This window comes from Phascolarctos cinereus, unplaced genomic scaffold (assembly GCF_003287225.1).
Source record: "Phascolarctos cinereus isolate Bilbo 61053 unplaced genomic scaffold, phaCin_HiC Scaffold_7;HRSCAF=346, whole genome shotgun sequence".
Lineage (NCBI taxonomy): Eukaryota > Metazoa > Chordata > Mammalia > Diprotodontia > Phascolarctidae > Phascolarctos > Phascolarctos cinereus.
In genome coordinates, this window is record NW_027556180.1 from 185,615,360 (window position 1) to 185,629,313 (window position 13,954).

At 37.7% G+C, this 13,954-nt stretch overlaps 1 protein-coding gene across 1 annotated transcript in view; it reads right to left on the bottom strand.

Annotated features, from left to right (window-relative positions):
* The window catches only part of ROBO1 (roundabout guidance receptor 1), a 480,872-nt gene extending 467,826 nt beyond the window's left edge, over nt 1-13,046 (bottom strand). Inside the window, exon 1 of the mRNA XM_078147422.1 lies at nt 12,299-13,046. Coding sequence (XP_078003548.1) covers nt 12,299-12,449 — 151 coding nt within the window. The 5' untranslated portion in view covers nt 12,450-13,046. The remainder of the gene's footprint in view (nt 1-12,298) is intronic.
* Between the last annotated feature and the right edge of the window lie 908 nt (nt 13,047-13,954).

The window sequence follows — 13,954 nt, forward strand, 5'->3', positions numbered from 1 at the left end:
ACAGCTGACCCATCCCATCCTCTAAATCAGTGAATTGAGAATCCAGGTTCATTGGGAGCTATTTTTCCCTCCAATGATTCCCTTTCCAAAATCAAGGTTTAGAGATTACTCATCTGGAATTCTCCAATAAGTAATGACTTTGGGGGGATATTACAATTGTCTTATTAAATCATATAATCTCAGAAATATAGTACTGGCAAGTCAGTGAGCTTAATAAAAAGAAAGTTAAATACAAGATGAGTTATATATGGGGCAAGAAGAGGGGAAACAGTTATGCTTTTTCCAACAATTAGTAAAGCTTGGAAGAGACATCAATGTCATGTTCTTACCACAGTCTAACACACTGCATTGAGACATATAATATTTTTCCAAAACTATAGAAATGAAGTTTTTAAAAGGAAGATCATAATTTTCCCTTTAATCGGTAACAGTTTATCATAAAAGGTAACACTAGCCTTTAAACGTGTCTCCTATTAACAATGAAATGAAGGAGCAAGCTTCCAGCTTTCCATCTTCAAATAAATCAGCTTTCCTTGCTCAAGGCACATTGTTACTCCTGCCCTCTCCCACTGCCCCTCCCTTGACCTCACATGTTCTCTCCTGACTCATGTCTATAAGCATCTCACATTAGAAATGAACAGCAGTGCTAAAATTTAACATGAGTGCTGCTGCCACTGATGTATGTCTAACATGAATAATGCTACTAATGATCCACAATGGGACTCAGGGTCATAGTGTCCCAGGGCCTGAGTCAAAGAAAGTAAAATTCAATGCAACATTGTAATTTACAGGGAAACAAAATAAGGACTAGGCATTTCCTCAAATGAGCAGATTTGCTAGGATATTTCTGTAGATGTCCAGTCTCAACAAAAACCCCAAGTAAGGGTTTCTTTGTACCTATTTTAGTTTGGGTTTTTGAGTTTTTTTTGATTTTCAATTGTGCTTCAGCAACTAAATGCATTCTATCATTACAAAAATGTTTAGGGGCAGCTAGATGGCCCAGTGGATAGAGCACCAGGCCTGAAGTCAGGAGGACCTGAGTTCAAATCCAGCCTCAGACCAAACACTTGACACTTACTAGTTGTGTGACCCTGGGCAAGTCACTTAACCCTAATTGCACAAAAAAAAAGTTTAACAACCACACCAAAAAAAGTAAGTCCTTACAACTTTTTAGAAGTCCTTATATAAGAGAGATGAAAAAGTGATGAAAAAAATCTCTTCCTGAAAAGTTGTGTCTAAATCATTAACTTTGTTAATCTAGCAATTTTCACTTTACTTCAGAGACCACAGATCTAGGTCTGGAAAGGCCCTCAGAGGCCATCCGATCCATCCCCCTTATGTTACAGATAAGGAAATTTAGGCTGTGAGAGATTAAGTTACCTGCCCAAAGCCACTTCGACTGCTTTAGTTTCAGTTCTAATACATATTAAATTGAAAGGAGAGACCAACCTTTTAGCTTTAAGCATTTGTGCTCCAAATCTGTTAACAACAATAAAAATGATAAATAAAATGACTGAACTTCTATATAGCTTTAAGGTTTACAAATCACTTTAAATATGCCAAGACGTAGGGCAGCTAGATGGCCCTGGAGTCAGGAGGATCTGAGTTCAAATCCGACCTCTGACACATAACACTCACTAGCTGTGTGACTCTGGGCAAGTCACTTAATTAACCCCAATTGTCCTCACCAAAAAATAAATAAAGCAAATAAAGCAAATAAATAAATAGACAGACAGACAGACAGACAGACAGACAGACAGACAGAAGATAGATAGATAGATAGATAGATAGATAGATAGATAGATAGATAGATAGATAAGAGTTCCTTCTACTGTTGTAATCACTGGTCTGGACAAAAAAAAATGCCAAAGAAGCTAAAGAGAAGCAGAATATTTTAAAGAGTTCAACAGCAAATTCTTTCATAAAGTGAAGTGTCTTCTAGAATAACTAGGAAATGTATCCCTTTTAATTTCCTTTATTTTTAACATTCAAATGTGTCTTGCTAATAATAGTAACATCATAAGAGTACAACATTTAAATTTTACCAAGTGCTTTCAAAACTTGTATTTGAGAATTATATGCATTATGCTACTTCGATAAATAGGATTTAACAGTACCTTTACTGTTCATATATAAAACTGCAATTCAGGAGAAATATTTGCCCATGGTGTACCTAGAACTCTGGATTAACAAAATATAATAAGATTCTACTGTATCTATCTTATCTAATTTTATTAGTCTAATTCTCAAATCACTCCCTTCCAAGTAAGCCTCCCCAACTTTCACCTAAACAAGAGCTCTCCCCTTCACTGCGTGAAAATTGTTCTAATAATAGCAAATCCCTCTGATTATCTGTCATGTTCAAAAATGCAATCCTCTACTTTCTTCACCAACCTCTGATTTGTTTATCGTGTTACTACTATAATAACATTAATTCATGTATATACTTGTTCAATCTTTATCCCATTTTGATATGTTCATAGCTTTTATTACAAGCTCCTAGATGTTAAAGGTTATATCTTTAACTCATTCAGTAAAGAATTAAGCACATATAAGAAATGGTAAGCAGGCAGATTTCAGAAAAACCTGGAAAGACTTACATGAACTGATGAAAAGTGAAGTGAGAAGAACCAAGAGAACATTGTACACAGTAACAGCAACATTGTGCAATGATCAACTATGACTTACTTAGCTCTTCTCAGCAATACAATAATTTAAGATAATTCCAAAAGACTCATGATGAAAAATGCTATCCACATCCAGAGAAAGAAACAATGGAGTATGAATGCAGATCAAAGGATGCTATTTTCACTTTCTTTATTTTTTTCACATGTTTTTTTGTTCTGTTTCTTTTTTCACAACGCAACTAATATGGAAATACATTTTACAAGACGGCACATATAAAAACTATATCAAATTGCTCACTATCTTAGGGACAAGAGAAGGAAGAGAGGGAGGGAGAAAATTTGGAACTCAAAATTTTACTTAAAAAATGAATGTTAAAAATTGTCTTTACATGTAATTTGAAAAAAAATACTATTTAAAAGGAGAAAAAAAAGAATTCAGCATAGCACCACACTTATACAGGGACTTAATGATACTCGAATTATTATAATACAAAAACTTCTTGCTTAGCTGAGAAAATAATCAACAGCATGAAGATAAACGTTGATAATGCTATTGTTACATTAAATTTTTAAGTGAGGCACTGTCAAACAATGAACATTATGAAAACAGGCATAATATTCTTTAATATAAAGGTTTTGTGGCTCAGATCAAGGAGAACTGCAGATCTGGTACCTTTTAGGACAATTACATATACTGGGTGGTATAGGATAAGGGAGTGGGAAAAGAGTCTTTCAGCAACAGAAAACAATAATCCCCACCCCCACTCCATTTAAGTCCTGAAAACCTCACATAAGATTCTTAGATAAGGTTCCAAATACCATACAGCTTTAGAATAGAAGCCAAGCATCTTGGCTACACATGTGGAAGTGAATGAGGGTAGAGAGAACTGAAAAACTATCAGATTAACTCTAAAAAAAAATAACCAGACCAAAGAACTTGTAATATACTCCTATTCAGATATACTTCTATAATAACAGTACAGAAAAGCTAAATAAAATTTCAAAAACCAACCACATCAATCTATGAAAGCATATCAATTACACAACTGATTTTGATGGCTATTACAGATTGCATGCAGATCTCACTGGCACAAATATATCAACCACAAAACTATATTCTTTATTTTCTATAAAATCTAGATAGTTTTTTAAAGGATAAATAAAAATCAAGAAACCAATTCATCTCCTGCTAAACATATTTTTATTATCAATAAACTTATAATGGCAAATACAGTATAGTAAAGACTTAAGAAATAGAAAATTCACAAACCTATTTCCTTGAGAAGCTGTATCCTACTATAAATGCCTTCCTACTTAAAAGGAAGATTCCATTCTTCTGAATAAATTCACTGTAATAAAGTTCCATATTATATTGCCAACTACTAAGCAACAGTAAACAAATGAAAACTGAACTATTTGGTTCTTGGTATAACTCAAATTCATAACACAAAATGAATAGCACCAAACTCCTTAAAAACCATATACAGCACCAGTATACACCCTTACATGTTTTATGGGGACACAAGTTTCCTCCTTCTTACTTATAGTCTAAGTGATTTCTACCAACATAGAATACCAATATGTATTTTCAGTTCCATTTCCTCACCCTTTCTACAACTAGATATACATTATCCCTATGGATGAGATAATAAGGTGTTTTCCACTTATTCATTAGGATATTCAAACATTAAAAGCACTTAAGTAATATTACCAAATCATATTAAACAGATTTATTCAACTTGCAGACAGGTCTAATCATTTTGAGTTTGTACTAATTCTCTTGGGAATATTGGGAATATTCCCTAAGTTCTAGCATACTTCAAGTCTTCTATATGCTAGTATTAAAAACCACATGTCATTTTTCATCTTTGGCTACTTTGATTAAAAACCAGAACTGGAACAAAAGCTGTTACCCTCCTTCCCCCACCCTATACCATGGCACTGATGGGTTTGTTCTGTTGTATTGATATTTAGCACAGTTATCTATGAAGGAATGAATAAACAAAACATGTTTATTACATGTTTACTATGTACAAAGCACTGTGCTAAATGATGCTGGGGATATAACAGAAAGCAAAGACAGTCCCTACTTTCAAAAACTCACATTCTCATGGGAGGAAAAACACATATGGAAAGTTTCAGCTGCAAGTTAAATGGAAAAGTATCATGGTCCTTAGGGTGCAGCAGCAAAGCAAATCTTAATGCTTTTTCTTTAATGTCATTTCTACTGATAAAATCATATTATATGCTTATGAATAGACAAATGAGATTAATTTCAAGGGTGTATCATCTGAATGAGTACCAACATTTTCTCATTAGTATAGTATGGAATAATTTTGAACATTCTTCTCCATTAGTATATCTGTATACACAAACCCCAAAGTTTTCCCTACATCCTCGTTCACTTCTACTTTTTAAGTTTTTGGCAGCATAACCAAATGTATTTGCTAATTAGGTCAGGCTTTAGTTCCAAATTTGAAGCTATGTTGCTAGGAAACTTACTTCTCTGCAGAGAGAAGAGGAAAATAAGTTAAAAGTCTACCTCCCACTGATTAAACAGAATTTAACTGAATTAATTTCATAAGCCAATTTACCTTAACTAGGCAACTTGCTAATAAGCCCATTGAGTAGCTCTGAGTCACTGAAACTATTTCCCCTACACTAAGCTATTAAAGCAGTTTAAGGTTGCTCAAAGTATACAGTTAACACTTGCAAACAATTTTAACTCATTTTCTTCTATGGAAGGAAATCATGTTAATGAAAATTCCAGAAAGATTAAAGCTGCCAACTAAACTGCCATAGTATAATGGAAAGAGCATTTGGAGTCAGAAGGATATGGGTTCAAATACTGTATTTTTGTCTATTTTGTTATCTGGATGATGGGCAAGTCACAACCACCCTGGGCCTCAGAAAGGGGGAGAGGGAGAGAGAGAGAGAGAGAGAGGGAGAGAGAGAGAGAGAGAGAGAGAGAGAGAGGGAGAGGGAGAGGAGAGGGAGAGGGAGAGAGAGAGAGAGAGGAGAGAGAGAGAGAGAGAGAGAGAGAGAGAGAGAGAGAGAGAGATAATCTCTTCCAGCTTTAGATTTATGATTCTATAATCCCAAATCACTTGAGTTCTGTGGGCCTCAGTTTTCCTGTATAAAATGAAAGAACTGAACAAGATGAACTGAGGTTCCTTCATCTATATGATCAATAATAAAGTTTTAAAAGTCAACCTTAGGCTTGTGTGACCAAAAACAGTGTGCACCTTATTTATGAATTCTTAACAGAAAAAATATACCCAACTTGAAAATGTCCTTAGTTATCCAAAACTTGTCAAATTTTAGATATCTTTTTTAAAATCCCCACAAATAAATCTACTATAACTTGAAGTTGAATAAAGAATGCTGCATTCAGGTTAAGTAAATTTTAGAATTATGAAACCTTGCTAATCAAAATTAGTTATTTAAACTTAATGTCAAGTATAAATACCAATGAAACAGAAATCTGAAGCATAATTTATGTACTACTGATCACATTTTTGAGGTTTTTTTAAGAGTGGATAGAGATTGAACCTGTGGAATTTCACTGGCATAGCTACTTTCAGATAGCAAACTTCCCCTATCAATGCAGTTTTGTACCTTCCAAGAGCTGCCTAGAGCACTGACAGTTGAAATGACTTGTCCAAGGATTACATAACCAGTATAAATCCAAGTAAGACATTAAAGGAATATGCATCAAAAATTTTAATTTAAAAAAAGGAACATTCAAGGAAATGAGACTCCAAACCTTTCTAAAGTCAATTGGAAATTGGACACCCAATTATTTTTAATAAAAGTTAATATCTATTACTTATACAGGAAGAGTAGAGAGTTTGTCATTAAGACTACTTTTGGTTTTTGTTTTTCCCCAAAATAGAAGGGAAACAATTACTAACAAACATATATAGCCATAGTTTGTAGTATGTGGAAAAGTGTTGGTTCTGGGGTCAGAGAATATGGGTTCAAATCTTACTACCAAATGACTTTAAGCAACTCACAACCTCCCTCTTATCTGTTAAATGACAGGGTTGAACTAAAAGAAATTTGAGATACCTTCCAGTTCTATAATCCTAATGTACAAATGATTACTACTTACTATACCATTAAATCAAAAAAATCCCTAAAAATTCTGAAACATCTTTTTAGAAGTTTTTTTTAAATGGCGATAACTCACAATTTCTACTGATTAATGTGAAAATACCTTCTTTATTCATGTTGAGCTAAAAAAAAAGTGAAAGTGTACCTGATTTCCTGGAAAACCCCTCTTAGGATGTGTTGGCTGTCCATATAAAAAAATGCACTCTATACATTTCACAGTTTGCCCATACAGAAGTTAAGAATATAAAATATTTTAATAGGGACAAAGTCAGAGAGAGAGAGAGAGAGGGAGAGGGAGGGAGAGAGAGGAGAGAGAGAGAGAGAGAGAGAGAGAGAGAGAGAGAGAGAGAGAGAGAGAGAGAGAGAGAGAGAGAGAAAGAGAATACAACAGAATGAGCAAAAAAGTAAGAGCAAGACTGGGGGACAGGGGCTTTTATATTTACTAAGGTCAGAGTAACTTTGCTAGATCTCCAACAGCAAAGCATGCTTTTTAAAAAGTGTTTCCAGAACTTTGAGCTCCATTTAAACATAAGTACCACAAAGATCTAAATAACCAGATTTTTAAATGCATTTTATTATTAGGGAATCAAAGACTACTTCTTTCTACACAATGCATATTAAGCCATCTGTTGGCACACCAGAATACATGCATGTTCACTTAATACTAAACCACACTGCTCTGTAGAATAGGAAGTTGACATTTGCTTGTGTTTATTGGTAGTGCTTTTAATGCTTCATTTAAGTGTCAGATTAGATGACAGGCACTGAGATTGTGGACTACTTGGCACCAAACTCAAGATCCAGGTACCTTTTCTGAAACTCTTTACCTTCCACACAAATATATCCTAAAATAAATAAATAATGCAATTAATCTTCCCAGGCTCTGAGCCAAGGACAGATGTGAATACTGTAAAGACACTTCTCCATAAATGAAGTCTGATAATCAAAATACTTCTGTTAAAAATATTAGTTTATGTATGAAACAATACTATCACAATATTTCTGGAAGCCACGGAATAGTCACAAAAATAAGATTTGCAGCCTAGAGTAAAATGAAGATGAAGTTTTCCCTGAAGAAAGAAACATAAAACCTTCTAGCAGTGAAAATACTCTTTCCTTAAAAAAAAAGAAAAAAAAAGGAAAAAAGATCAAAGCTTATCTTCTAGGCCACATCAGAAAATCCCCACCACCACTAGAACCACACACACTTCAACAGCAGCAATGGGAGGAAAGAGTTGAAGATTGGAGGGAAAAGGAAAAGGAAACCACACTAATCCAAAATGGAAAAGAAAAGAGGTCTTTTGATCTCTGCAGGACAGCAACTTTATAGGCTATGCTCAAGTAGTTTCCAACCAGCTAGTCAACCAGGTATTTAATGCTTAGCCCTACCATGATCACCAACCATGAAGTGAGTCATATGTGAACAGAAATTAGGCACAAGGCTAACCAGTTACAAGTGACTATCACTACAACACACCAACATAAACAGTAACTGCAACCACATCTAAAATCTCTTATCAATTGTTCACTTCCTCTTTTCAGGGAGAAGGCATTTCTAAAATGATTATGAATGAAAAAAGTTTTTCACTTTCCAAGGCAAAAACTGAAAAGGATGTGAGACTACAGCTTTCTCCTACAGGTAAAGGTTTAGTATGTTCAGTATTTCCTTGCAAGTATGTCAGAAAGTCATGCATGATGCATCTGAACAGTAAATTTTGAGTAATATAGTTTTAAAATACAACTTTTCTTCTTCATAGAGAAGAAAATAGAGCACTCTCCTCTTCCCACACATCCATTACTCAACAGTCTATTGGTTGCCCAAATTATTTTGACTGAAAGTTTTAGTAATTTTTACAAATAAACCATCTTATTTATTTATTAAAATTGGGGGGCTAATGGGAATATCCCCAAAGAGAGTTCTATCATTTAAATGCATCATCCCTACCTACGTCTAGAAAGAAGACGGGCCTTTAGTTTTGCCTCAGTCAATGAGGCTAACATTTTGGAATTGCTTTTCTTTCAATATAAGGGTTTGGGAAGAAGAAAAATAAATAACTACTATACTGAGGCCAAGAGAGAAAAACTTCAAATACATTCTGGATATAAACTTAGCTTTTAAAAAAAGTACCCCCTTATTTAACAATTGATGAATCTACTTGAGACATGACTGGAGACTGCTAGTATAGTTAACTCCAAACTATATTCATTGCAAATAAAAAAGTAACTTGTATCTTTGCTTCAAAGGCCTTGTCAAACTCAGAGATGCCTAGTATACTAAAGTTTCCATTACTGAGAAATCAAGAAGATCTCTACTAGCATCTCTCCTTTTTTCTCTTTCCAGGTATATAAAAGACAGAAGCAAACAAAAGCATGAAAAGCAAGAAAACTTCAGCGGCCTTTTAAAACTTTCTAGCAAGCTTGTTATATTTCGGGGGGGTGAGGGTTGAAGGGGAGGAAAATAGGAAAAAAAAAACAAACCAACAACAACCACAAACTAATAGAATTGCCCAGGGACTAAATTAAATGACTCCCAGCACATCTAACCTTGGAAAAAAAATGCCCCTTTGTCAAAGGGAAAGGAGAAAAGGACCAAGCCAAGAAGCTTATACTGCATTTGAAATTCAGACCACATCTTAAGTTTGAACCTAAACACAATCCTGGGTTACTACTTTTTCTCTTGAAAGCAAGTCTTAGAGCAAAGTGATTTGAAGAGGGAAGGAAAAATGCATATAATAAGCTGCTGAAAGACCACACAGATTTTTCTCTCACTTATTTTTTGTGGGGCTGAGTAAATTTTTTTGTTGTTGTTTTACTTATTTCATTGTAGACATCCATAAAGAAAATATATAAAATGATCAAAGCAGGTGTTTGGTTGAGGGAGGGTGGGGTGGTTCTTTTTGTAGGCCACCACTATGAAAACAAATCTTACTTTTCCATAGTAAAAACAGATACCATATGCTTCAGCACTATGTTAATAAACTGAAGGCCAAAAAAGAAAAAAAAAAAAGGAAAAAAAGGGAAACACACCCTTTTAAACACAATGCTCCACTTGGCATTCAGCAAGATATTAACATGCTATCAACTACTACAAAACAGTTTACAAACTGTTAAAGAACTCTCATGGAAGACTGTGAAAGAAAAATGAAGGTCTAATAGCAATTTTTACAGGCTTCATCTTGTTATAAATGCTTAACCTCCTCAATGCATTTTGATTTATGTAAGCTTACCAAATTTCCCTTAAAGACATTGTATTAACAAGTGACAGACTTGTGATGTCGTGCTTAGGGTTAGGAATGAAACACAATCTTTCAAAACTTCTATTCATTCAATGACCAGGTGTTTTGGACACGCCCAACTTTGCTCACTTCTCTGAGTTCCCAGAAGTTTTATTCACATCAACATTTGCTTTACAACAAACTCCTATGAAATCATACCAGTTCAACTAATTAGTCTCCAAAGACTAGTACTTTTCTGATTTTGCAATTTGAGGGCCCTTAGATATAGACAGATAGATAGATGGATGGATGGACGGGCGGATGGATGAAAAGCTGCATATGAAATGTAATACAAAGACACACCTAGCCTACAAAGAGACAAGAATATGAGACAGTCTCTATTATGGGAAAAAGCTTTAAAAAAATGTTTGAGAGTTTTACTTGAAAATTAAATTGGAAACAAATCAAGAAATTAATTATCCTGTTACAAAAATGTGGAAATTCCATATCTATCACAAACATATCCATTAGATAGTAAATATGTAATAAACTGAATCTGAACCTCAAAATACACAAGCCCACAGAATTCACTATCAGCCATACCCTATTAGTGTGACCTTATCTTTAATCTACAGGCCAGATAAGATGCCCCAACACTTACAAACTCACCTCAAACAGTAACTAATGACCATTAATCCCCCTATCTTCAGTAATCTCCCCTTCAATTCATTTATCACACTGACACTTCTCTTTACACACTTGAATAAACTTTAACAGAAAAAGTGAATTAAAAATAATCTCAAAGCAATCTGCAGCTATAAATTAAACTCAGGGACTCATAAGAGAAAGGGCAAATAAGAGAGATCAGATCTTGACGCTTTTGATATGCATATTTGTTGAAGGAAAGGCAGGCCGGAGAGTGGTGGAAATAAACCTATTCAAACATCCAGACAAGCAAACTACAGAGATATGGACTATACAGAGAAGGTAAAATGGAGGTGGGTTAAGATGAAGGAGTTTACTTACATTTTAATCCATTTACCTGTGCACAGGGGTACAACTGTCATCTTAACCTCCCTAAATCATTTTTTAAGAGACAACTGGCAAAAGTAGTTCTCCTTTAACTTCTCTCCACCATTCATACAATTTCTGATAAGTAAACATTTCTCAAGTTGTTGGGATTTTCTTGCAGTCAACTAGATGATTTTTAACAGTAGGGAACTCTGTTGATTTTCCAGAAATTATTTTGCTTAAGTAAAATCACTGGTTAGAATACAAAAGATGGTCAAAAAAATGTTGCTACAAAATCTCAAAATTGTTTCCTAATTATGCAAAGTTTGTGGCAAAGGTTAAGACACAACTTAAAGTTCAACAAATAACTATAAAAATTCCCTGAGGTGTATTTTCCGTACATAGTGTTTTCTTACCACCACCCCCCAAAAAAGTTCTGAAGGAGGAAACCTTAAACTTTTCATTGATACCAGAATGAATCAAATGAGGGGAGGATTTGGAAGCTAAATTTACCTTCCTCCCCCTTTCCCCTCCACCCAGTTTCTTTGGGTAAGAAAACTAATGCCAGACAATAAATACACAGTAAAATTCACTACCAAAGAATCCTGGAATAGTCCTCCCAACATTCCAACGTTTCACATGGAAGATATTATCACTTTAAAAAAATCTTCAAAAATTGTAAGTGAGACCTTAACTTTACCACACCAATGAGGAGTCCCTTTCAGCTGTTTCTTTCATAATACCTGTACCTTTCATTTGGGGCATTTCTAAGCCCAGCCAAGGAAGAGCGACTACCATTGGAAGAAGTTATTTCCTGCAGTTTCTTCTTGATCAGGCTTTAATTACAGACTTTGGCTACATAAAACAACGACTAATAATCCCTTTTGCTCTGAAGAGGAGGCACGTCTGGCTTTGAGGATCGGCTTCAGGGGGCCACAAGTCTACCAGCAGCACCTCTACACCGCCCCTCTCTTCCAAGCTCTTGGTTAAGAAAGAAAGCAACCCGCAGATCAAACCAAGCAGCCCATCCAGAGAGATTGGCACCAGCCATCCACCGCCTCCGCCCCCCTCCCACCCAGAGGGTCAGACTTCTGTTTTACTAAAGATTTAGGACATGCGGGGGGGGGGGGAGGTAATAGGAGGCGGTTTAAAAAAAAAAAAGGAAAACGGGGAGGCATGATTAAAAAACCTTCAGGTGACGAGCCACCTATTTTCCACAACCTAGAGACTCTGAAAAAGTACTGTTAAGGTTGTGGTTACTGTTTTTTAAATAAATGGAGGGTGGAGGGATGCAAAGGGGTTTTGGGACTGAGATAAAAGATGAGTTACCTGAACAGAGACATATCAATCCAAAGAGATAAAAGTGAGCAGAATCAGCGATCATTGTCCTCGGGTGGCTTCTGCAAACAGTCTCATGCCAAGAGGGGGTAAAACGATGCCCCCAAATTTGTGAATCCACAACACTTGCGCACACACACATACACACACACAAAGGCTTAATATAAGCAACGTGGATTAATCCTCGAGGAGTTTTCCGAAACTACAAGTCGACCTCTCTAGTCAAGCTCCCCGAGCCTTTCGAAGAACAAAAGTCTTGCCAAGGGTTGGTTGGTTTCCTGCTCCGGTCCCGGCTTTTCCAGAGGAGGAGCCCCGATGATCCCAGGGACCATCCAAAGAGGACAACAAAGAGCGCACCAAGAAGAGTTTCCAGAAGCCCAGCTCTCGGTCAGGACTCTCCCCACCGAAAGTCAGAGGCGAGTGCAGGCGAAGCGGCCAAGAAGTTGGGGTTTGGAGAGCCCCTGGAGGGGCCGCGGGGTGGGGAGAAGTGCTCCTCTGGCTAAGTGAGAGCCGGCTTTGCAACTGGCCCTGTAGGGCAGCGGCGGCAGCTCCCGGAGAGGCTCCTTCTAGGCTGAGAGGGGGCGAGCTCGGGCGGCTGGTGCGCCGGAGAGGGCTGCAGAAACAGGAGCGAGTGCAGCGGCGGTGCAGCGGCTACGGCAGTCTCCACCCTGGTTCCCCATCACTTGGGGGATGCAGCGGGGACCGGAGCGAGCCGCAGGTCAGAGGAGACACGCACGCCCCCGCTACGCCCCCAGCCGCAGGTCGGTGCAGCCCGGACCATCTCCCTCTGCCTTGTGCCCCCCACCCAGCCCCGGGCAAGGCAGCGCCCCCTCCACTGAGACCTCCGGACAGGAGCAAGAGCCGCCCCCCCCAACTTTCAAAGGGGCGATGCTCGCAAGCCTCCAGTCCCCCCAGACTGTTGCTCCTGGGCAAGGTCCCGAATGGAGCAGCGGTAAGCCGCGGAGTTCCCCTACGTTCCAAGCCCGGGGGGTAAAGAGGATGCTAGTGGGGGCGGGAGCCACAGCCGCAGGGTCTCTCCCGGGCTCCGCCGCGTCTGAAGTTTCGGCTCTCACGTTGTCTCCAGGCGTTCTCAGTCGGCTGTGGGTTTCCCCAACTGTCCGGATGGCTAAGATAGATCGCCCCCTCCCCTCCCGGGCAGAGCCGGCTTAAAGGGACCGCACAGTACTTGCTTCTCTACTCTAGCCGACTCACCCGAGGCCGACCAAACAACTTCTGCAGTCTCTTTATTTATTTTATTTTTTTATTTTCTAACTCCAGGCAGTCGGTGCAAGGAGATCTGCCCTGGCTTGGAAATTCGAAGCTAACAAGAGCACGGCATCCCCCATCCCTTTCCCTGCTTTCAACTCCCCCGCACCTTCCTCAAAAATGGAACCTCCCAGCCAAAGACTTCAAAAAAAAATCTTCCCTGGTCCTACTTAACCTTTTCGTCACCGATTCCAGGAGCACTCTACCTTCCCCCACTTCCCCACCCCTCCAGCTCCTCAACTTTACTACCCCCAAAAGGAGCTGGGAGTAGCGGTTCAAACTCTGACAAATAAACGCATTCAGTTTTGTAACTGGAGAAGGGAGAAGGGGTTGCTTTGAATTTCCCTGGAAGTAAGGGCACACACGAAGTTTTTATTTCTA